This window comes from Sander lucioperca, chromosome 2 (assembly GCF_008315115.2).
Source record: "Sander lucioperca isolate FBNREF2018 chromosome 2, SLUC_FBN_1.2, whole genome shotgun sequence".
Lineage (NCBI taxonomy): Eukaryota > Metazoa > Chordata > Actinopteri > Perciformes > Percidae > Sander > Sander lucioperca.
In genome coordinates, this window is record NC_050174.1 from 30,858,690 (window position 1) to 30,884,305 (window position 25,616).

At 41.4% G+C, this 25,616-nt stretch overlaps 1 protein-coding gene across 3 annotated transcripts; it reads left to right on the top strand.

Annotated features, from left to right (window-relative positions):
• Positions 1-183: 183 nt before the first annotated feature.
• si:dkey-13n15.2 (protein transport protein Sec24C) lies at positions 184-22,213 on the top strand. 3 transcript variants are annotated; one of them, XM_031305783.2, is made up of 21 exons: positions 184-473; positions 892-1,606; positions 1,838-1,896; positions 2,883-2,936; positions 3,349-3,460; positions 4,312-4,439; positions 4,661-4,796; positions 5,060-5,169; positions 5,749-5,861; positions 7,923-8,114; positions 11,959-12,055; positions 12,264-12,368; positions 12,498-12,665; positions 13,030-13,126; positions 14,729-14,877; positions 15,187-15,325; positions 16,458-16,579; positions 16,939-17,118; positions 18,490-18,687; positions 20,712-20,801; positions 21,726-22,213. In XM_031305783.2, exons 2-21 carry the CDS (start codon positions 943-945, stop codon positions 21,864-21,866), a joined length of 3,054 nt encoding a protein of 1,017 aa, XP_031161643.1. In that variant the 5' UTR covers positions 184-473; positions 892-942; the 3' UTR covers positions 21,867-22,213. The 3 variants fall into 3 exon arrangements, with proteins under 3 accessions (XP_031161643.1, XP_031161645.1, XP_031161644.1); XM_031305785.2 differs by having other exon boundaries at positions 4,664-4,796; XM_031305784.2 differs by having other exon boundaries at positions 896-1,606.
• The last annotated feature ends 3,403 nt before the right edge of the window (positions 22,214-25,616 follow it).

The following is a 25,616-nucleotide window of genomic DNA, read 5'->3' on the forward strand; positions in this document are numbered from 1 at the left end:
AATATTCTTCAGTCGCGTCCAACAATGCATACATGCACGCACTGAAGAAACTCAGGATAATTAATTCACTGCTATGATAGTTTATAGCTTTTTAATTTATGTTTTTTAATTCTAATTAACTATTGCTTGTACCTAAGTTTCACAGGCTTGTATTTTGAAAGAAAAACACGGAAATGCCTTGTTGTGATTGTGACTTGACGCTAACATTGCAGCAAAGGCAGGTTTATGAATGTAGCCGGTTGTGTGTGGCTAAAATCATGAAGTTCTTCTCTTAATACATCCATGAGTTAATCATGCAACAGTTTCTTGTCATGGAATTTAATTTTAATATGATGGAAAGCGGAGCAAAAAAATAATTTTAACCTCTTCGAAGTGTTTCGCTTCCGCCGCAGATGGGGGAATAAAGAAGCTAACGTTAAAGGCAGGAACGAACAATTGCACGCAAAGCCTCCTGTTTCCGTTGATGTCCAAAGGTATCTAATATTTAATTACTTAAAATAAGATTGTTATCCAGCATCCAGGCATCAACGAGAGCACCTCTGTGTTGTGGGCTTATTAGCTAGAATAACGTTAGCCCATTCCTCAAATTTTTGTGCTATTTGTGTTTTTTTTATAATCATGCGTTGTAGTATGACGGAGCTAGGTCAACTGCTACATTGTTTGCAAAGGTGTAGCTAACGGTTAATCAAAAAAAAAAAAAAAAAAGCTAAACTGTGCTTGTTATTAGCTGCAAGTAACGTTAGCCTAAAACTATCTGCATTAACGGTCAGTAAGACATGTTGGCCTGTTTGAGGAGACAGCTGAGAATCACATCACGACCCTGTCCCATGGATGTATATTATGTTACCAGGCTGTCCCTGATCATCAATTTTGCATGATTACGTTGCCCATCTAGATCCCGCCTCCAATGACAAACGCACCTATCAGTGATGGTTATGGAGAATGATGGATGTCCCCACAGCCAAACAGAGCCAGACACCCTGTCAGCCGTGGGCGGGTCAGAACGGCTGGTCCCCAGCTTCACCTCAAGGACCCTCCTGCAATCCTCTGCCCATCTTTCAGCACCTTAGCCTGAGCTCGCCTTCTGACCAGAGACCTTGCTATGAGCACCTGCAGCCATCCGACCACAGCTGCCAGAGCGACTCCACCACCTTTTCATACAGAAGCACGCTTTATGCTGATAATGCTGACCAGAGTGAGCATCGAATCATTCCTGATGCTCATGTTTCATCCATGGTTTCAGCTGCAAGTCAAGGAAGAAACATACCTCCTTGTTCTCTCCCTCTTATGAAGGAAGGGATGACACCTTGCAAGCTCCAACAAATGCCATTTTACTCTCCTTACAGCCCTTACCAAGGAATATCTTCCCCTTTCCAGCCTCCGCCCACACAGCAGGGGTCACTGAATGGACCTCAGTCACCGCATCAAAAACATCTGCCCATTAGCCCTCCATCATTTAGTGTAAACCAGAGTCCACAGTGTACACCTCAGCCTGCATTTGAGAGTCCAAATGTTGAGTCCTCTGTTGGATACACACACAATCATGCCTCGCCCACCTCTCCCATCCAACAACAGCCTCAGTGGACACCTGCAGCACACTCAAGAGGTAAGTTCATTTGGAATGTGTACATGACATGCTTGCATGTATGTTGCAGAGCCACCCACGGGTTAGCCCCATCATCCAGGGTGTATACTACAGCCATCAAAGTACAGCTTTAACTATCTCAAACAAGTGTTGCAGTCTGAATGAAAACAGCCCACTTAGTTCAGAATATAATAATCTAATAATAATATAGGATCTTTCCTCCATTGTGTAACTTCTCTGTTTTCTCCTAAGGAACAATAAACGAGTTTGTACCCAATGCGGGAGGACAGGACAGGAACATCACGCCACAGGTGGGGAAAATACAGAAATAGCTTTAAAACAAATTTTTCACAATTCATCGAATTATGCAAATCACAGTTTCCCAGGTTCCAAGTTGAAATCCTCAAATGTGTCCAAAACCTGAAGATATTCAGTTTACACTAAAAATAAAAAGAAACAGACACAGCTAATCCCCACACAAGAGAAGCAACAATCAGAGAATGTTTTTTTTATTTATTTATTTTTTATTTTTAATAGTTATATAGATTAAAATTAACAAAATTGTTGATTTATTTTCTGTCAATCTGTTAATTATTTTAGCTCTGGTAGAGATTCACTCTAAACTCTTAAAGCTGTTACAACAGTAACTGACCATGTATCTTGCAATTACACTTACAATTGTTCAGTTATGTATTCTTGTTTATTTAGTGCATGACAATGTATCTAAGGTAAAAGTGTCAATTTGTCTCAGAGCTAAATAGTTTGAACATGCATTTTTACCTATTTACTAGGGCTGCACGATATGAGGAAAATATGTAATTGCGATTATTTTGACTGATATTGCGATTGCAATATGATTCATGGTATTGAAGGGAAGGATCATGTTTGTATCATTATTCTCCTTTTCATTGACTAATATTAAATCTTAAAAAATTAAAATGATTATAGTGTGATTTTTGCGAGGATCTGTACCACACAAAGATGTTTTCTGTAGTCTGTAGGATAGGATTTGTAGGCCGGGACGTCCCTGCAGCACCGCAATACTTCATTCAGAATGGTTTGACTCCTATTTTGCCTTTAACAAATACTGCGATTTGGATATTGCACTAGTCCATATTGCGATTTCGATAAAATTGCGATTAATTGTGCAGCCCTACTATTTACAGAGTCAAAGGCTGTCTTTCTAGACTGAATATTGCTGCATATCGTATTGAATATATAGTCTGGGAAAACAAAATCTTACCAAAAATGTGTCTGTGTGCAAAAATAATGTATAGAATACATTCTCTCTCTTTAGTCTCCTAACTCTGAGTCTCGTTACGGCCTGGACCCAGAGCTCCTGCCCAGTGTTGTAAGTTCTTTCATTCTCTCTCTTCACATATTGTCTTGGCTGACATCTGCAGCTCCCCTGACAATCAAAGACTATTTCCTGCTCAGCTTGGCTTTTACCCTTAGGTGTGATACACATTCACAGCATCACCAAGCATAACATCAATTGACGGGTGCCGGCGATGTGTGTTGTTGTTTACAGTGGAAAGTAACCGTCCAGTACTTGTATTAGTGATTTCTAATATGCAGCTTGGCATTATTAACTAGAAATACTAGACAACTACTAATATACTGTGTTTCTTTAAACAAAGAGATGACCTACATTATATCTATTGTATGTTATGATAGATCCTGCCTCTAAACATATAGTGAAACGTTACCATACTCTTGCTGATTGAAAAGGTTACACCTTTGTCACTCTCTGTCTGCCTCAGGTGAAGGTGATTGCAGAGGACAGGGCAGAGTGGGAGGGCAAGGTCTTCGTCTCCGAGCCTTTTTCCCGTCTTCCTCCTCTGGCAACTACTTCCTGTATCATAGAGGACAAGGGTAAACACACACAACACTGTCTGTATCTGTGTCACAGAGATGCACTCTGTAAAAATGGATTTCATCCAGTGCTATGGGTCCAGATGGCATACTTAACGCTGCACCAATATGGCTGAAATATAAGCAATTTGTATTCCTTGCACGAATGAATGCACTGAATGCACTTTTAGCTCTGTGAAAAATGATGACATGCATTATTGATAGAGGTAAAACAGACCTGGGTAAAACAAGAGGAACACATTTGACACAAGCATATTTAATCTGAGAGAAATGGAGACCTATCTTGGAAAACACCCATGTCATGTTTCACAGCAGGTGTGTGGAAACATTTGTAATGTCGCTGCTTTTTGCTAAAGATCAAGATTAGTTTGTGCTTCCTACATGATGATTGGCAGAATGTTTTTGTTTTGTTTGGACCCACAGTCTACTGTATGGGTCAGACCGAGGAAAGGATTATGACAACTCCTGTCTGCACTGCAATTGTTCAATTACATTACATTACATGTAATTTACAATTGCTATATATGTCAGAGGTCGCACGCCTCTGGAGCAACTAAGGTTAAGTGTCTTGCTCAGGGACACATTGGTTGATGTATCGCAGTGGGAATCGAACCCAGGTTTCCTCACACCAAAGGCATGTGTCATATCCACTGTGCCATAACCACCCACCCAATTAGTGTGTTATAGTCAGATTAGTGTTTTTTTTTTCTGTGCTGTGGTAAAACTCAAAAGCAATATTTTGATTTGTTAATGTGTCAGTACCCCAGCTCTTCCTGTCACCATTTTGAGTTTCACTGCACTTCAAGCCAACCTTGATGTCATTCCTGACCTTGTCTCTGTTAAATCTTTAGGTAACGCGAGTCCGTTTGCCATCCGCTCCGCCTCGTACTGTGTGCCCTGTGACGGTCAGACTGCCCTGCTCAGCCGGCTGCCGCTGGGAGCTCTGGTCACCCCTCTGGCAAAACAAAATGCTGGAGAGGTTCGTTTTTAGCTACTTTGCCTCTATTCAAAATACATAGGAAAAATAACGGCAATAACGAAACAAGGACTTAGTAGTTAGTAGCAGTAAAACACAATATCTAGGATAGATGTTTGCATTGAGTTGAAGCCATTTTGTAATGCTACAATTAACCCGCGTAGAGTACGGTTTCTGTGGAGATATAGACAATGTCTGAATGTGTGCGTGTTTGTTGCCTCTAGAAGCCCCTGCCAGTGTGCAACGAGCCAGAGTGTCTTATGGGTTGTGGTGGTTGCGGAGCCTCCATGTGCCCTGCGATGGGCTGGCAGGACTGTGGTCAGAGGTTTTACTGCCCCTTCTGCAGTAAACTCAGTGAAGGTAAGATTTAACATTGAGCATCTAAGTATGTAGGTAATGATCATGCCCAAACTCTAGTTAAAGTTCAGTGTTCTTCCTGTAAGATACTGTAGCTGTGCTTCCAGTACAGTTATGATAATATAATTTCCTGGTCAAAAAAAGTCCATTCTACTTTAGCCGTTTCAATGTGTTGAACTGCTGCACCTTCCCTTGAAGGTACTTTCCTGAGTTTGTTGCTTCCTTTGCACGCGGCATCCGTTTTTCTCTCCTCTTTTGTGTCTCAGTGCCGTGGCAACTCTACCAGCCCACCAAAGGGGTGGAGGGGGTTCGGGTGGATAAAGACAAGAGGCCTGAACTCAGTATGGGGTCATACGAGATACTTAATTCGCAGAAGGTTAGTTTCACATTCTACAATTGGTAGTTTTGTTAGCTGTTTTTTAGTTATCGTTACCCGCTGTTTAATATGGGATTTGTCAAGCGTGTGCATCTGTGTGTGATGGGAAGCAGCAGTCTGGATAATGTGTATGAAGAATGTTTCACTTCCTAATACAGAATGCTAAAACATCCAAAATAGAAAAAAACTTTGGACCATTAGTTTTAAATGGGCCACCCCTATTTGTGAGGATTTCTGCAACCTGATATCATTCAATTATTAATTCATTAATCAGACATTTATCAAGCAGTAATAACAATTATTTGCATCTCAAATGTGAGGATGTGTTGCTTTTCTGTTTTATTTGGGTGTTTTGGGCTGTTGATAGAGGAAACAAGCTGTTTTGACATGTCACACAGGGCTCTGGGAACTTGTGAACTTGTTTTTGCTCTTTTCTGACATTTTGTAGGCCAAATTTAATTGAAAAAATAATCGTAGGGAAGGATAAGTGTGCATACTGTAACTGGGGAATAAGTGACATTTCGTTATTTTTGTGGGGAAAGATGCCATCTGTGTGTAAACTGTTGTACTTTATCTCAGGGTGAACCTGCTGCACTGCTTCTAGCCATTGATGTGTCTGCATCAGCGGCGAGAGGAGGACATTTGGCATTTGCAACACAACAAATACTTACTTTGCTCACCTCTCTGAAGAGGTAAAACACTTTACCTCCTAACTACTATATATATAGTGAGGAAAATAAGTATTTGAACACCCTGCTATTTTGCAAGTTCTCCCACTTAGAAATCATGGAGGGGTCTGAAATTGTCATCGTAGGTGCATGTCCACTGTGTGAGACATAATCTAAAAAAAAACATCCAGAAATCACAATATATGATTTTTTAACTATTTATTTGTATGATACAGCTGCAAATAAGTATTTGAACACCTGTCTATCAGCTAGAATTCTGACTTTCAAAGACCTGTTAGTCTGCCTTTAAAATGTCCACCTCCACTCCATTTATTATCCTAAATTCGATGCACCTGTTTGAGGTCATTAGCTGCATAAAGACACCTGTCCACCCCATACAATCAGTAAGAATCCAACTACTAACATGGCCAAGACCAAAGAGCTGTCCAAAGACACTAGAGACAAAATTGTACACCTCCACAAGGCTGGAAAGGGCTACGGGGAAATTGCCAAGCAGCTTGGTGAAAAAAGGTCCACTGTTGGAGCAATCATTAGAAAATGGAAGAAGCTAAACATGACTGTCAGTCTCCCTCGGACTGGGGCTCCATGCAAGATCTCACCTCGTGGGGTCTCAATGATCCTAAGAAAGGTGAGAAATCAGCCCAGAACTACACGGGAAGAGCTGGTCAATGACCTGAAAAGAGCTGGGACCACCGTTTCCAAGGTTACTGTTGGTAATACACTAAGACGTCATGGTTTGAAATCATGCATGGCACGGAAGGTTCCCCTGCTTAAACCAGCACATGTCAAGGCCCGTCTTAAGTTTGCCAATGACCATTTGGATGATCCAGAGGAGTCATGGGAGAAAGTCATGTGGTCAGATGAGACCAAAATAGAACTTTTTGGTCATAATTCCACTAACTGTGTTTGGAGGAAGAAGAATGATGAGTACCATCCCAAGAGCACCATCCCTACTGTGAAGCATCGGGGTGGTAGCATCATGCTTTGGGGGTGTTTTTCTGCACATGGGACAGGGCGACTGCACTGTATTAAGGAGAGGATGACCGGGGCCATGTATTGCGAGATTTTGGGGAACAACCTCCTTCCCTCAGTTAGAGCATTGAAGATGGGTTGAGGCTGGGTCTTCCAACATGACAATGACCCGAAGCACACAGCCAGGATAACCAAGGAGTGGCTCTGTAAGAAGCATATCAAGGTTCTGGCGTGGCCTAGCCAGTCTCCAGACCTAAACCCAATAGAGAATCTTTGGAGGGAGCTCAAACTCCGTGTTTCTCAGCGACAGCCCAGAAACCTGACTGATCTAGAGAAGATCTGTGTGGAGGAGTGGGCCAAAATCCCTCCTGCAGTGTGTGCAAACCTGGTGAAAAACTACAGGAAACGTTTGACCTCTGTAATTGCAAACAAAGGCTACTGTACCAAATATTAACATTGATTTTCTCAGGTGTTCAAATACTTATTTGCAGCTGTATCATACAAATAAATAGTTAAAAAAAATCATACATTGTGATTTCTGGATTTCTTTTTTTTGATTATGTCTCTCACAGTGGACCTGCACCTACGATGACAATTTCAGACCCCTCCATGATTTCTAAGTGGGAGAACTTGCAAAATAGCAGGGTGTTCAAATACTTATTTTCCTCACTGTATATAATATATATATATATATATATATATATGTATATATATGTATATATATATGTATATATATATACGTATATATACATATATATATATATATATATATATATATATATGTATATATACGTATGTATATATATATATATATATATATATATACATATATATATATATATATATATATATATATATATATATATATATATATATATATGTATATATATATGTGTATATATGTATATATGTATATATATATGTGTGTATATATATATATGTGTATATATATGTGTGTGTATATATATATATACACACACACACAGACTTTTCACAGCCTGCTCATTAGTATCCCAATGCAGGTTTACTGGGAAGATGGGGACAATAACCCATGCTCTGGTTTCAGTCCAAACATGTATCTTCTCTGTGTAGGGAGGATGGTGATGCCACGTCAGACGTCCGTGTTGGTTTGATGACGTATGACAGTAGGATCCACCTGTACGATCTCAGCCCCGCCCTGTCCCGCCCACACATGCTGGTCATCACAGAGACAGACGACCTGCAGCTACCTGTGAGGGAGGGGCTTCTGGTGTCCCTGAAAGACTGTATAGACAGTATCAACAGGTAACACGTGTTGACCGTTGTATTTTGTCGGATAAGTTTTCCATTTTGAGTCTGTATGCTGAACTAAAATAGAAGTACTACATTGTGCACATGATTCTGCTCATAGTTTCATACATCACTCTTATAAGTAATATTGTCATTTCATGTTCATGTATGAGCTTTACAAAGCCAGCCTAAATCTGATAAGCTAAGTTTTGTCTTTTAGATTTTAGTTTAAAAAGCAGACCGATCTGTGATGTGGAGGCAGGTAATAGTGGACCCAAACGCAGAGATGAGGCAGGCAGGCAGGAGATGAATATAACTCAGGGATTTAATTCAACAAAAAGCGGCAGTACAAAGACTGGAAAACTCACAAGGTAATGCATAAGTGACGGGCAAAAACACAGGCAGGAACACAAGCTGAAACAAGACACGAGGGAGCACAACACAGGTCACAGGGAAGAACACAAGACGATCTAACAAGAGACCAAGGGAACACAGAGGCTAAATACATGAGGTGATGAGTAAATCAGGAACAGGTGAGACAACAGGTGAAACACATCAGAACGGGGCAGGACAATCAACAAAGGAGGGAAACACAGAGTAAAACTAGACATGACAAGACAGAAAACAGATAAAAATAAAACATGAACAACAGACAGAAAACATGACATCAACTAAACACAGAAACTTGACACAACACAAGGGAGAACAGGACACAGGGATTAACCAAAACATACACAATACAGAATAACCAACAAAAACAGGGAACCTACAGAAAACAACAAGGAAACAACAGAAAAAGCACAAAATACAAGGCAAAATACAGAAACCATAACAGAAATGTCCAAACCGCAACAGAGCCCCCCCCTCAAGGGGCGGATACCAGACGTCTCAAAAAACAAAAAAAACAAACAAACAGAAAACTACCCAGGGAGGGCGAGAGTCCGGGGGGAGGCAGAAAGTCAATGGGGCACAGGGAACAGAGAGTCACTGGAGCACAGGGAACAGAGCGAGGCCACTCGGGGGAACAGAGCGAGGCCACTCGGGGAACAGAGGACAGGGAGACCTTGGCAACAGGGGGCAGAGGGGCCTCGGCAACAGTGGACAGAGAGGCCTCGGCAACAGGGGACAGAGAGGCCTCGGCAACAGGGGACAGAGAGCAGCAACGAAGGCAGAAGCCTTCAGGCGGCCTGCGGCGAAGGCAGAAACCTTCTGGCCACCGGCGACGAAGGCAGAATCCCTCTGGCGGCCGGCGACGAAGGCAGAAACCTTCTGGCCACCGGCGACGAAGGCAGAATCTCTCAGGTGGCCGTACTGGACGTCGAGGCCACTCAGGCGGCCAGGCAGGACGTCGAGGGCAGCACCCCTCCGGGGGCCGAGCAGGTCGGCCAAGGCGGAGCCCCTTGGGAGGCTGCGCAGGTGAAGGGGCAGCTGGACCGGGACCACGAGACGGGTCAGTTGGGCCGGGGTCTGGTGACGGGTCAGCTGACCTGGGACCTGGCAACGGGTCAGCTGGGCCGGGACTTGGCGACGGGTCAGCTGGGCTGGGGCCTGGCGACGGGCCAGCTGGACCGGAGTCAGGTGACGGGTCAGCTGGACTGGAGTCAGGCGACGGGTCAGCTGGACTGGGGTCAGGTGGCCAGGCAACTGGGGCAGAGGTTGACTGGGGTGCCGACAGGACACGAGGGGCAGGAGTGGGTCTGACCGCCGACAGGGCACGAGGGGCAGGAGTCAGCCTGACCGCCGACAGGACATGAGGGGCAGGAGTCGGCCTGACCACCGACAGGACACGAGGGGCAGGAATCGGCCTGACCGCCGACAGGGCACGAGGGGCAGGAGTCGGCCTGACCGCCGACAGGGCACAAGGGGCAGGAGTCGGTCTGACCGCCGACAGGGCACGAGGGGCAGGAGTCGGTCTGACCGCCGACAGGGCACGAGGGGCAGGAGTCGGCCTGACCGACACAGGCAAAGTCTCTGGGGGGCAGAACAAAGGCAAAGTCCTTGGGGCGATCTCAAGGGCGGTCTCAGAGGCACCGGAGACCGGCAAAGTCACAGGGGCGGTCTCGAGGGCAGTCCCAGGGGCGCTGGAGACCGGCAAAGTCTCAGGGGCGGTCTCATGGGCAGTCTCAGGGGCACCGGAGACCGGCAAAGTCACAGGGGCGGTCACAGGGGCGGTCACAGGGGCGGTCTCGAGGGCAGTCCCAGGGGCGCTGGAGATTATAGTCTTAGTTCACTGGATCAGTAACTATCTAGTGTTGTAGGCTACTGTACAGTCATGTAACAACAGGGAGAGGACACCTCAATGGTTTTTGACCTTATATTTTGCTGGGGGGGAAATAACTGATGAATATACTCTGTTCCATTCATGTTTACAGTGTGCATGGAATGTATCACTTAATTATCTTCATAGTTAGATTTTAGAGTCCAGTTTCTTCAGTGTCTTTATTTTATGTCCATATATACAAGGGTGCAAGGAATATAATATGTAGAGAAGAAAACTCGTCCTCTATAAAAAATCATGGCAGATAATAGCGGACAGACTGAATGATGATCTAAAAATATACATTTATGAACTACTGCTCTTCACTGAAACCATTCAATGAGTCACTTGTCATTTGCAAAAACGAACAGTTGTACACTTTGCATTAAAAGCGAGCACTGGAAGTTAATATGACTTAGGAAATGTATATTTTAGCTCATTAAAGAGAGAGGGAGAAACAGAGTGAAAGAGATATTTACGCATCATACTCTAGCGTTGTAGAAAATTGATCTTCATGGTAAATTTCCTGAGTAACATTATCTTCTGCTTACTTTTAAGGCAAAGAGTACAACTGTTAATTTGTGCAAATGATTAGTAGCCTAATCCTTGAATGGAATGATTATGACGGTTTCAATTCTGAGCAGTGGTCAGTTAATGTATATTAGTGGTTATACAGTCGGTCCGTGATCGACTGCTACGCTTCCTCTCGCTGTTTCATTACAGCGCCGTGTTTATTTTCTTTTTATACAAATAATGTGTTTCACGTGATCATACTTCCACAAGAAGCTGCTGCTCACTCTGTATAAAGTATGTACAATGCGTATTCTCCATTTTGGCATCAGTAAATCTGTGATCGACCTCGCGGTCTTTTGAGGAAAGCCGTGGATGCGCATCTATCTGAATTACTTCAGCCTGGCTCAACCTAGTCGCTCCTCCTCAGCCTGGCTCGGCCTTCGTGAAACGCAGCAAGCCAGGATGCACAAATTAGACTAGGTCAAGCCTCGCTTTATCAGTTATCCTGGATTTATATATTCTGCTTTTGTGAAACAGGCCCCAGGACACAGGGATTAACCAAAACATACACAATAAAGAATAACCAACAAAAACAGGGTACCTACAGAAAACAACAAGGAAGCAACAGAAAAGCACAAAACACAAGGCAAAATACAGAAACCATAACAGAAATGTCCAAACCGCAACACGATCAGCAAACTGGGCAGTGGTTTAGTAGATGAGGACACCTTATACATTTTGAAACACCAAAATCTTAATAAATATATATTATTATATATATATATTATTATTATTATTATTATTATTATTATTATTATTATTATTATTATTATTTTTTTCTAGAAAAGGGGCTAGTTCATAGGCTGGTTTTTAGGAAGGTAGTGACTTTGTACTGTTGGTTGACATCTTTTGCCCATATATAAAGGAGGTGTTTAGTATGGTCACTCCCAGAAAATGTTGTCTGTGCCCATAAAGTAACAAATACTTCCCTGCAAATGAAAGTGACATTTTTGCTGCTTTGCTGAAAGTAATTTCATTTCTTTGGTATTCTTTGGCATAAATCAATCTTTCTGTTTTGTGTGTTTCTAGTGTGTTGCAGCTTATTCCTCAGTTTAGTTCAGAGTGTGAGGACTCGAGTGGAGTTCCCATGGAACTGCCTGTCAAAACAGGGCTAGCGGTACTGCAGGTCAGTAAGCTCAGATGGGTTTTGATGGATTTTTATTCAATGTTTATTGAACGTTTATCCTGTATTTATTGTGGCTGCACAAGGAGGGATAATAATCCTGACTATTTTCTAAACTGATTAGTGTTAAGAGATGTTACCACATTAACGGCATCCTCTCTCATCAACTTCACTATTGTCAGCATCATGATATGATTTTCTTTGTTTTTAGGCCCTGAGTTGTCCCGGCAAACTGCTGATCTTCCATACTGCCCCTCTGATAGAGATGGAACACACAAACTCATCCTCAGGGTTCTTTGGCTCCAACAAATCAAAGGTACGTAACACTCACACACACAGTTGGCAGTGTGTGAGGATAAAGCAACAGAAGCATTGTGTGCAAGTAGGAAGAGGGTTTCATGGTCACATGTTTGCATTCATTTCCTTCCTCCTTTGTTCTTCCCAGTCCATCTTCCAGCCGTCAGAGCCAGCCATCTCATTGGCCAAGGAGTGCGTCAGTCAGGGCTGCGGCGTTCACATGTTTGTCCTCTCCCAGCAGGACGTGGGCGGGGCTTGGCCAGGGCACATACCATATCTAACAGGTGGAGCTCTGTACACCTACAGCCACCTCCAGGTATATCACATATAACAGCTCCTCCCAATTGCACACAATTAACTACATAAAGAGAAAAAATCTATTGTGATCTTTTGTTAAATAGTTTTTGGGAAATATGTTTATTCGCCTTCTTGCCTAGAGTTGGATGAGAAGATTGCTACCACTTTTATTTTTGTCTGCTAAATGTAAGGCTACAGCCAGCAACCAGTTAACTTAGCACAAAGTAAAAATGAGCTGTTTACCTATACCAAAAATATGGCAAAATATTCAGCTATTAGCACTTTGACTTTGATCATTTGAAATGATCACTGTTTGTTAAATGCCAAGTGTACAGATGAGGAGGTTCCATTTTAGACTGGTATTTTTTTAATTCCCACTACAGGGAGAATTGGACAGAGAGCGTTTCCGCACTGATCTGAAGAGCATTGTAGACACGGACACTGGCTATAAGGCTGAGCTCAGGATTTTTGTCAGCAAAGGTGAGAGGGTTTTTTTATTCATTATTTTATTTCAGCTTAATAAATTACATACATACATACATTGTGTACATAATATTACATCATTGTATGCTTGAGTAACCTATTCTTTCTGTGTAGGTGTATTATCAGCAATCCAGTTGTTAATAATTACCTTCTTTGTGACCATACATAGTGAAAAAAATATATTTTTACTTTTGATGATAATTCACTGAAGTTATGCAGAAGTTAATTGGTGTTTTAAGCCCCCAACGTCCACTAGGGTTAGGCAATGGTTATGGGTTAGGGTTAGGGTTAGGTGCCTTGAAGTCAACGGTCGCAGCGCTGCCTGGAAGGAGACGTTGGGGGCTTAAAACACCATCGAGCTATGCAGATCCCCCAGAATACATTTTTTGTGGCATTAGTGAAATGGTTATATTAGTGTGTATCATTGATTGCTTTGTCACACCAAACCAAAGATCTTTGATTTTGATTGCAGTCCCACAACATATGTATTTACCCATTTTCAAAGTTTTATATATCAGAAATATATGTTTCTTTTAACCAAATTGACCAAAAATAACATGGATGCATGTATGTATGTTGTATGGAACCCATACAACATTCTTCGCAGGTAAAATTCATGATTACTTTCATTGAATTTTGGGTGTTTTATTAAATTGTATTAGCCTGGTCCTACCAGACTCTGTCATAATGTAGTCTGGCCACTCTCCATTGACAAGTGTTAACTTCCTTGAAGGCGGGTACTCTGTTGAAGTTTAAAACTATTGGATCTGCCCCCAACCAATCGCTAACGTTCGGTCGTGACGTCGGCTTAGCATCGCTAGAATTAGCCTTAGCCACTCCTTCACCACTAATGGAGCGAGCTGGAAAATCAAACTTTTCCCGAACCCCGTGGGGAGGAGGGCCACAACATCATGTCCACCAACAAAACTCAGCAAAGATTGTTCTTGCTCGGGCTTTAACTTCTGGATAATCGGCAGTGTTGCCACAACGGACCGAATGGCTTCGCTCGCATCTTTCTCCGCTGCCATTATGGAACTACAACTCTAGCGCACAGCCTCAACGTCATCATTCTCCAATCACTCCCTCTGTTTGCTGATTGGACCGCCAAAAATTTGGCCGGAGAAGAAAACCCAAGGTTACCGTAAACCCTTTACTGTCTATGTGCAAACCCAGACGTAGTACTGAAGGAAAATGAAAATTGAGCGGAAGTACGTAGGAGGGCGGAGCCAGGCTACAATTTTATAGCATTTGACAAAAAGAAAATGTAATGGTTTTAAAACAGTATCCTGATCAAACTTTGACATATACCAGTCTGTGATTCACTCAACATCTTCTGATCTTAACTATTAGTCAAAATAATTCATAATTTCTGCTTTTTTTTAAAGTAAAAAATTAGGTTAAATTAGGTTTATTGACCGTGAATAAAAGCAATCGGAAAAAGCAAATAAAACATCAGAAAAAGCGCAAAAAAAAGTTAATTTTCAATTTTGACCCGGAAGGACAACAAGGTGGACGGGAAGACAACAAAAGGGTTAAGGTTGTTTTTTTTCTATTACGCACGCATACCAGTGATTCCACTATTTGAACCTTTCTCACCAGATATGCGTGTGTCTGGCTGTTATGGACTTTTCATCCCTGGGCCAAGCCCCAGCCAGGTCCCCATGGCGACTCTCGATTGGAGGACAACGTTGGCTATAGAGCTTGCACACAGCAGAGCTCTGGATGAGACAAGAGGCGTAGCCATACAGGTGGGTTTATGTTCATGGTCATCAATTTAGGTCAGAAATGGGTTAACACACCTGTCACTTTTGTTGTCTTTTTGTCATCCAAATCTGTCTGTTAGTTGAGATGGAATTGAATTGCCACATCATTTTGATACATTTTGATATATCATTTTATAAACGAGACGACAACTCTGCCACCACAGACATTTTACTTTTATCAGACCTTAATAAAACAGTCACTCAGTGCAGACTGCAATCTGTTGATACTCTATAAACGCATTTAATTTGCAGTGACTACAGAGTAATCCTCCTCTCTCCCCTCCTGTTTGTCAGACGGTATTGTCTTACAGCACCCAGACAGGAGACAGGAGGACCAGGGTTCACACTTTGACCCTGCGATGCTCTCACCACCTACAGGACACTTTCCGTCAGTACCAGGCCCAAACACTACTCACCTTCTACTGCAAAAAACGTAAGGATCTTGTACTGGATATAAGTGCATATAAGTTATGTATGCATTATACTGTAAAAAATGTAATGCTTACTAACATCAGCATTGTAATTAGCATATTGATATGTAGGCAAAATAGCATGAATGCTTGGAAATTAATAGACTAATCACCACTGTCCTCTCTGTTATTATAGGGGCACAAGTTTGCAAAGTATCAATATTATGTAATTGAAGTGATAAATCCAGCCTTGTTCAACATTAATTTGCCGATGTCAAATGACTATTGATGCCTTTATTATGCAATCCGTAAACAAATGAGACCATGATTAACATTAGAGAGGTTTATAGATTGCCTCATATCTGAGATATTGTTATTATCTCCATTCTTAAAAATAAGTGCACAGCATTTCTATAAATATAAGAAGATTTTTCACAATTTAAAACCTTTCTGTTTAGTTATACAACAGCCCAGTAGTTCACCTCTAAATCTGAATAGTAAATATAATAATAATAATAATAATGTATACTTTATTAATCCCGCAAGGGGAAATTACAATGTTTTTCACTCTGTTGTTATTACAAACATTACACACAAGCCTGAATTACACACGAGATGTCAGAGTGAGGAAGCTGCCCATGGAAAGGCACCCCGAGCAGTTGGGGGTTCGGTGCCTTGCTCACGCAGCTTTATTAGTATAGCACATTTCAGCAAACAGGGCAATTCAGAGTGCTTTACATAAAACATTAAAGAGCAGTTAAAAACGATAAAAAAAATGTAAAACCGATAAAATACGAGAATAGAAGTTACAGTACAGTATAAGAAATTAAACATTAAAGAGCAGTTAAAAACAATTAAAAATATAAAAGCAGATAAAATACGAGATTTTAGGCTGCTAGTATGGGACAATGTATAAGTCGTTGCTCTATACACGTAATCCACCCGCAATCCTTGCCATTCCCAGAACGGGCCGGTCCCACCGGTCTTACTGTAAAATAATAATTAGAAGTATACAAGTATTAGAAGCTATTAGAAGCTGCCGTCTTAGTTATGGTATAGCCATGGTATGATTTGTTTACAGTAATTCCTAACAGTAATTCTTAAAAATGTCACATCAGACAAACATTAATTTGTGTTTTGGTGTTTTCTGTGCAGTTTACTGTGCAGTGTTGGAACGCCCTCTACAGGAGCTGAGGGAGGAACTGCAGATGGAGGTAACAGAAGCGTTGGCGTCCTACCGCAAACACTGCTGCTCTGCTTCAGTGTCTGCTGGACAGGTGAGGTTTGGAAACATAAAATACACATCAAAGTTTTTCTGGAAGTATAACAGGTTCTTTTTACACTTAAAAGCATTAGAATGCATTGTTCTCAATGTCTAAAAAGTGTAAACATTTTTTCAGTTAATGTAGAGAAAAATCAGAATGACAAATGTTTGTTCTTAACTTTAATCCTTTATTTATTTAGTCTTTTCTTTGCAGGCCTACACCTCTATTCATTTTTACATTACAAACAAAAGTTTTTACCCTCAGGCATCATCTTTTTCTTCTTATGTCTCCGTCTTCATATTCACTGTGCAGAACTATGGCATGAGTTAATTTAAATATTTTTGACTGTGTGTGTGTGTGTGTGTGTGTAGCTGGTCCTCCCTCAGTACCTGCGAGCACTTCCTGTTTACATCAACAGTCTGAGGAAGAGCGAGGTGCTGCTGCCGGGCCTGAGGAGCTCCATCCACCAGCGGCTGCAGCAGCGCTGCCGGGTGCTCAGCATGGACACCTGCTGCACCTCCACACACTTCTACCCTCTGCTGTTACCTCTGGTCAGTACCATCAACACCACCGAGTTTGTCCGGATCAGAGTGAGGCTGATGTATCAGGCTAAAATTCTGCACCAAAGAGCTTAGGGACAGAATATTGACTGTTGGCATTTCATTTAGAGATCCCAGAATCTCATATTTTAGGCACTCTAGCATCAATTATTAAAACTAGTTTTAGCTGACTGTCAGCTACTGTCACATAATATGAGATAACTTACTCTTAATAGGAAGAGTATCAGGTTCATACTGTATGAGAGACACATGATGTGTGTTATTGTCACTTTTTGAGCTTTTAAATGGTTGTAAACCATTATTAGTTACATCTGAAAAATGTCTTGTTTTTATTTTTATACTGTGCTATGTTTCGTGTCATTTTAAAGATGCAGTAGGTAAGACTTATAAAACTAACTTTCTGTCATATTTGCTGAAACCATAGACTGTTAATATTAATGGACAGAGCATGTGTGACATCACCCATTGGTTTGTGGAGATCTGCTATGAGTCGTCGAGTTTGCCGTTTTACCGGCGCAGCAAATCAAGTGAGAAGTGGGTCACTTTCTCATAGACTTCTACAGAAACCGAACTCCTTTTGCAACCGCACGTGTCACCCCCTGCTGGAATTCGATAGAATGCAGGTTTAAGGCACTTCCGCATTTGCAGTACTTCGCCGAACCGGATGCATTGTCCATTAATATTTACAGTCAATGGCTGAAACTGACCTTATGTTCGAGTAGAACTGCATGAAGCAGGTAATTTAAAAAAAATCTGGCACCACCTACAGCCTGTAGTGAGATTTGCAAAAATCCACCGCTCCCTGTTCAGATGCACCAATCAGGGCCAGGGGGGGTGTCTAACTGCGTGTCAATCACTGCTCATGCACACACATTCATTCTCCCTTGCGGTCCCTTAGGAGACCGTTTTGGGCTTTAGCGGAAAGGGGGGAGGGACTGAGAAGTTGTCAATGTTAAAATTTTTTGGCTATGTCCTGGATCTTCACAATCCTACCTACAGCACCTTTAATGGACCTTTTATGGATCCTATGGCATTTCATCCAGTGAACATGTGGCCAATTGAAAAAGAAACTTTCCTTTCATTTTAAAAACATATTTCAGAAACAGGCAAACTGCACAGACCCGGCTGCTGATGTTAGAGCAGTTATTTTTTAATGGCAAAACGTTTCTTAAGCAATGCATTAGTGTCGACCTGTGACCGGTATTTCCACTGACCAGTTTGTAGATGGAGTATTTGAGTAATTTCTCTCTGAAGATATTACCGTTGCCAGTAGATGATGTCACTTTCAGCAACCTTGGCATTACTTTACTTTTTGCCTTTGTAGCTTTCACACATTGACACACATCAATTTGTCCCCTGCAGGCGCTGTCAGTTGACAGCTCCAGCTCTCCAAACCCAGAGGAGGCACTGCGCTGCTGTGCTGCCAACCTGGAGCCCAGATGTCTGTATTTGGTTCATTCACCCCTCACCCTGCTGCTCTGGGTGGGCAACCAAGTCCCAACATGCACCCTGGTCGAGCTCTTCAACACCAGCTGCTTCTCCTCCCTACCCTCTGGAGAGGTAAGAGATTAAACGGATGTAGGGTGTTGGTTTGAACCAATCAGTTATACAAAACATACCTTCTCACATCAGTAGATGCTTGTAGCAACAATAAAGAAGCACATACACCTGTTAAATGTCAGCTATGAACAGTATTTTATAAAGCGTGAAGTCATTTTAAGAGAAAGTCACAACAGGAAAGCAAGGAGTTGGGGATGGGTTGGAAGGTGATGATAAAAAAAAAATGAAGAAGACTGATGATGCCTCCCCCCACTGAGCACAAATGTTTTTCTTGAAAAATGCTGGCTTTTGCTACGTTTATGCCTGACGTCTGCACTTCTACACTGCCGACCCCATTTAAGTTTGAAAACTCGTTGTAGTCTGGACAGGCAGAAGCGGAGACCTTTGGAAATGACGACGCACGTCACTCAGTCTAATCGATTAACGTTAGGCAGGCTTACATACCTTTTAAAAAACAGTTCCGCCTCGTCGTCGCTCCAAGCAAATAAATCCCTGGTCTTATTTTTCACCATTGTTGTTCTTTCTCCAAAGAATTTTAATTTATTTTCAACTAATCCTGTACATCCATGATTTTTGTTTTTTAATATGCAAACATATAGAACAGAGAAACACAAATTGAACAAGAACAAAAACCCTCTCCCACCCCCCACCCTCTGCGGTCTCGAGGAAAATAAAACAAACAAACAAACAAACAGAAATCACACCTTTCCTAATCACTCTCCTCTAGTTCTCGTGGGGCTGAGGTCATTAAGTCTGATATTTGTGCTGCTGCGGTTTCCCATAGGCTGATAGTTGATGATTTGGCTTTGTTAATCCTTGCTGTAGAGAGCTCAAGCATAACTATGTCCAGAAAATACGCAAACCACTGTTTTATACAAAGCGAGTGAGGGGGTAGCCAGCGCTGAGCTATCAGTTTCTTGGTTGCAGTTGAGCCGGCTAGCCAAATTTTCCTCTGTCTCCAAAACAAAACAAACAAAACAATCGGGTCAGTAGGAACTCGACATCCTATCACATCAGATATTATACATCCATGATTTTCAACCACAGAGTAACATTAGACAATCTGCTTTCTTTTCACACCATCACGTGCATGCCCAGTGTATGCAAATGGTCATGCGATATGCGTTTTCAGAACACTTGTGTGGACTGAGATCGTTTTTGTTTGTTTTAAAATGCCGTTTAAAAATGAAAACCAATAATGACAACATATTTAACCCAAATAAAGAGGCGAAGTCCCTCCCCTTCCGGTGGACCTCATGGGACCTTAATTCGGAAAAAAATGTGAATGGTAGTGAACGGGGAAAGGCAAATCATTTTTTGATCCCGTTTGAATTGAGCCATGGATTACAAATATGATGTTCGTCAATTTAAAAGATAATTTTTCAACCGAAGAAAGTCTCAGTTAGCCGTAGGTTTGTCATATGACCACTTAGTTTTGTGTGAAACCGCTCAGTGAACTACATCTCTCGTCTCACACAATTTACGTCACCTAGCTAGATGCTCGACTTGCTCGCTAGCTAGCTAGCTTAGCTCTGTTCCACAACACATGTAACGTTATCTTACCTCATGTGTTTTATCCAGTGAAGTGTTTTCAGCAGATAAGCAAAAGAACGGGCAAGATCCTCTGCTCATTTGAGTAACGTTACATCCCCGGTACGATACACCGTAGCTTCAGCGAGACGCCATCCATGCGACTTTGAAGTGTGTAGTCTTATACTGCAACAGTTTAACAATAAACTGAGACTTTCTTGACTTGCGAAATTATCTATTAAACTGATGAACATCATATTTGTAATTCATGGCTCAATTCAAATGGGATCAAAAAATAATTTGTTTTTACCCGTTCACTCCCGTTCATATTTTTTTCGAAACATAGGTCCCATGGACCGGAAGTAGAAGGGTGTGACTTTGGCTCTCTATGGTGCTAAAGACACAAACAATATTGCTTTTCTGACAGTCCATGAAGCGCACTGCAACATTGAAAGGTTTACTGTCCATTTCTGATGTTTTGTGTTTCTCTTCAGACCAAGCTGCCAGTTCTTGAAAACCCTCTGTCCGTCAGTGTTCGCTCCCTCATCAACACCCTGAACTCCCAGGCACCCTGTGCCCGCAAGGTGAGCTGCTGACTGCCCTGCTGCCACAGCCTCTTGAGTCGGCCAACACCTGTGATTGTGATTGTGTAAATTACAAGATTACAAGATTCCTTTATTTGTCATTTTTTTTATGCACGACATAAAAACAAAATTGTGTTTAACACATCCACTAGTCAATAAAAAAGTCAGTCCAAGACAGAAGACTCTAGAATTCTAAGCTCATAAATAAAAACACTTAATAAATAAACTAAGATTACTCTAAAATAAGCACCAGTACAACACAGTTCCTGTCTCAATATGATGTGAAGATGATTAATATCTCCTCGGTTGCCAGTCTGCTGCTTCTCCTAATGCTGCGTTCATGTCATGTCAGATTTAGTGTAAATTTGAGCTGCCACCTGGGGAAATGGAAAAAGAACAAATAATGTTGACCTCATCCTCCTAGTGTTCATTTCAAGTTGGACAGTTGTCTTCTTTTAGTATGGTCCAATATATTCTACTTGGTGTCAAATGATGCTTAACACAACAAAGTTGAGCACCGACATATGCTCCTAGTGTGACCATTAGCGTGCCACTTTTTTCAGTTTTTATCCATTTGTTTGAGGTGCCAAATGTTTTATCACGTGGCTTGCATGTGGCTATTGTCTTATGAATGAAAGTGAACGGTTGACAATGTTCTGGTGCAGACATGGTTGTTAGGATTTTGATATTTTCCATGCAACATATTCAAGTCATGCTTGTACAGATTCATGATATGACTCCCAAAAAGAGAAGTAAAGTCGCTGAGGAAGGCTGTGCACTTTGAGAAGCAGGACATGTAACCTCCTCTTGTACCGTCCTCCACATTCACACCAAATTCATATGAGGATACATTACTCACAGTGGGTGTTGACCGATGAGAACACCACTAGTAGCCACTGATAAGTCTTTTTTTTTCTGTCTCAGCTGTGGGTGGTGAAGCAGGGCGACACCTGTGAGGAGACCCTGCAGCGCCTCCTGGTGGAGGACAAGAGTCCCAACGGAGGGGCGTCCTATGCAGACTTCCTCTACCATCTCCACGTCAACTCTGTCCGGTTTCTGCAGTGACTTTACACGCACACACATTTTCTGACCCCTCTGGGTGCATTAACTTCTATTCTAAAGATTACACTGCAGCATATTTGCCTCAACAAAAAAAAAGAAAACAGAAGGATGGGAACAAAAGTATCATTAGACATTATTATAATGTGGAAACATCAAAGACCTGTTGTCAGAGAATCGGGCGGTCCATGGGAGTATTTTAAGAGATATTTCATGACTGCTGTGATATGATATGTGTGACGTGTGCTGTGTTGAATGTGATCCGTGCTGTTCTAAAAATGTGTTAATTATGTTAATTTATTCCTGTGTCATGGCATTTCTCTATTTGTGTGTGTGTGTGTGTGTGTGTGTGTGTGTGTGTGTGTGTGTGTGTGTGTGTGTGTATATGTGTATATATATATATATATATATAAAAATAAAGGCTTTAATTGAACCTTGATTGAAGTTTCTTCAGTAAAATTGTGCCTTAGACGTCATCCAAACTGATATTTTGACCAGATGATGGCTCTAGATAAAAAGTTAAGGGAACACCAAAGTTGTCCTTTGGGAAACATGTATGTCTGTGCCAAATGTCATGGTAATCCAGCCAGTTGTTGAGATATTTCCCTCAAAACCACAAATGTGGACGTTATGTTGGAGCTACAGGTAAAGTCAAGGAATCACCATTAGGGTTCATCATCTGGGAACCATGAATGTCTGAATGAAAATGTCCTTCATCCATCCAATAATTGTTGAAATTTTTCGATCTAGACCAAAGTGGTGGACTGACTGACCAGCATTGCCATCCTTAGAGCAACATTGCTAGAACGGCTAAAAACAAACACCTCACACTGTTCAAACCAGTTCATACTCTTTCAAATAGTTGAAATGACCCTGTGGGGCTGGTGTTAAACGTGTAGGATGAAAAAGAAACCCTCATCAAGGTTGGTTGTAGTTCAATGTTGATGCATGAAAAATGCCTGAAATGTCAATGGATGTTCTTGTAAGTAAAGGTGTTGTTTTTGACAAAAGTGCTATAGAGAGTTTCTGAGATAATTAAAGGTGCTGTAGGTAGGATTGCGAAGATCCAGGACTTAGCCAAAAAATGTGAACATCGACAACTTCTCAGTCCCTCCCCCCTTTCTGCTAAAGCCCAAAACAGACTCCTAAGCCCCTCCCCCCACAAGAGAGAATGAATGCGTGTGCGTGAGCAGCGTTTGACACGCAGTTAGACACCCCCCCCTGGCCCTGATCGGTGCATCTGAACAGGGAGCTGTGGATTTTTGCAAATCGCACTACAGGCTGTAGGTGGTGCCAGAGGAGCCGGATTTATTTTTGAATGACCTGCTTCATGTAGTTCTACTCGAACATAGGGTCAGTTTCAGCAAATATGACAGAAAGATAGTTTTATAAGTCTTACCTACTGCATCTTTAAGTTAATTAAAAATAAATGATTTGTATTATTTTAAACCCAAATCTTGTTTTTACGTTGTGAGTCCTTTGACTCTGCCAAACCATGATCACACAGCTTTTATTTTTGGATTCAGTCACCTTCCTAAATTGGCAGTATCAATCACAGTAATATGAAGAAATGAGTTTCTACAGCTGTCTGTGAGGCCTCAATAATGACCAAGTGGAAGTGACATGATGTCTTTTGTCCAGTTTTTGAATTCAGCACTACATCACAGCCTTATTGCCACTCTGAAGAAAAAGACCAACACAGAACATTCAAATTGTTTGTGTTTCCTCCCAGAAATCTGCTAACCACTTAGTACACAGTATGTCCTTTTTATTGGCAGCGTTTAGGCCGTCCTACTTCGGTGAATTGCATTTTGGATGCAGTCCAGTGAGATTCTTCTGGGATCACACTGACTGAGAGGATGTGGATTGCTGGAGCGCAAGTTAAACTGCAAGCGCTCCATATTTCACACTTTATCTTGAAGCAAAGATATACATTTCTTTTTCACCAGGTGTTGCATTCAGGTAAATTTTGGAGGTTTAATGACACAAAGAGGAGTTTGCAGCCTACGATTACACACATATTACACATGGTGGGTTGTTTAAAGAAGATATTTTGATACTAACTAAAATAACACATTTGACAAAAATGGCATAGCTGACATTTAAATAAAAACTAATTTACAGTATACTTTGCAGCACTACATAGACTACATGTAAAGAAGTGTGTAAGCTTGGGAACAACATGTAGGCAATTATGTGAGAAGTTAAATGAAAAAAAGTTTAAAATGAAGTGAGTTTTACAGTGTTTGGTTGGTGGCTAGTAGAAAAGTTGCAAGGTCAGTTCAGTATTTTTATTTTTGCTGTAGCCCTGAGTGTAACAATGCATTGTGGAACACCTTTTACACACTGAAATTTGCAATGCACTAAATGCAGTTAACATGCATATACTGTAATATATACAGTCATTGTCACATGCAACTCTATATTTATCACGCAATGAAAGCCAAATGCGTTGTATTCATTAACAACTAATGTATTTCTATAATATTGCTACAATGAATTATATCTCTGCGTCCCAGATGTTTATAGACATTTTACTTTATTATCTACAGAGCTATATCCATAGCTTCACAAACCTAATCTAACGTTTTGTGGATTAAACCGTGAAGCATAACACATCGTCCAGTTTATATCCAAATAAACATGCATTTACAACACACATGGCGGCATATTTTGAAGGCACAAACCAGCTCTCTCATATTTGACCCTATTTGCAAATACGCGCTGTGCAAGGCGGGAGGTGTGTTCGATTACAGCTCCGCGCTTTGCCGTTTCACGCTTTGTCCACCAGAGGGCGGCAGAGAGCGACTCCTTCTCCGCCGCCCATTAGTGAAGCTGCATTGGCTGCAACCATACATAGACAGTAAAATCAAGCGGACTGTGTCAAGTTAGCCAGACTTATTAGCACACCACCGGAAAACGGTTGGTTTTTGCCTTCAAAATAAACTGCAATTTTGTCGCACAGATGTTCTCGGTCAGAAAGGGCGGGTCAATACACACAAAAAACACACACACACAAAAACGCACTGTATATAAAGTTACTTATTTATATCCACTTTATGTGCACAACACATTCATATATTCTACTGGCATGGCAGGAAAAGTATTCTACCAAAACAACAATAAAGTATCATGAATCATTGATGAATAACAACATGGTTAATGTCTGCGCAGAAGGGTGATCTCTATTTTGCTGAAGAAAATTTAGACTACACAATATTATATCTCAACATGTGCAGTGAAATGCAGGGGCAGCGAACTGTAGCCTAGATGATTTGCTAAAACGTTGCTAAAAGTGTAAAATAATTATAATCAAGCAGTCTGGGAAGTCTTTTTCAGGCCATAACATTGTTTAAAGTTCCCATATTGTAAAAAGTTTGATTTCCATGTCTTGATTATAAAGCAGGTTGATGTGTCACATCGATACTGTGAAAGTATCAAAATGCTCAATCCACAGAGAAATACATGCAGCCCATATTTAGAAATGGTGCCTTTAAACGCGCCATCAGGACTTCCATACAGTTGTGATTTCACAGTTCAACATTGTAGCAAGTTAATGTCCCAACAACAACAACAACACATATTGTTGGTGCACACACAATTACACAAACTATTTTCACAATTTATTATTGGGGCTCCATTTCAATTGGTATCATATTTATCATCATAAGTTTATAATAGTTGTAAAGCTGCGTTTTATTCTGGAAATCGTAGCAGGAAGTCTCTTTACTTTGGCCAGCTGGCTTGATTTCGGGT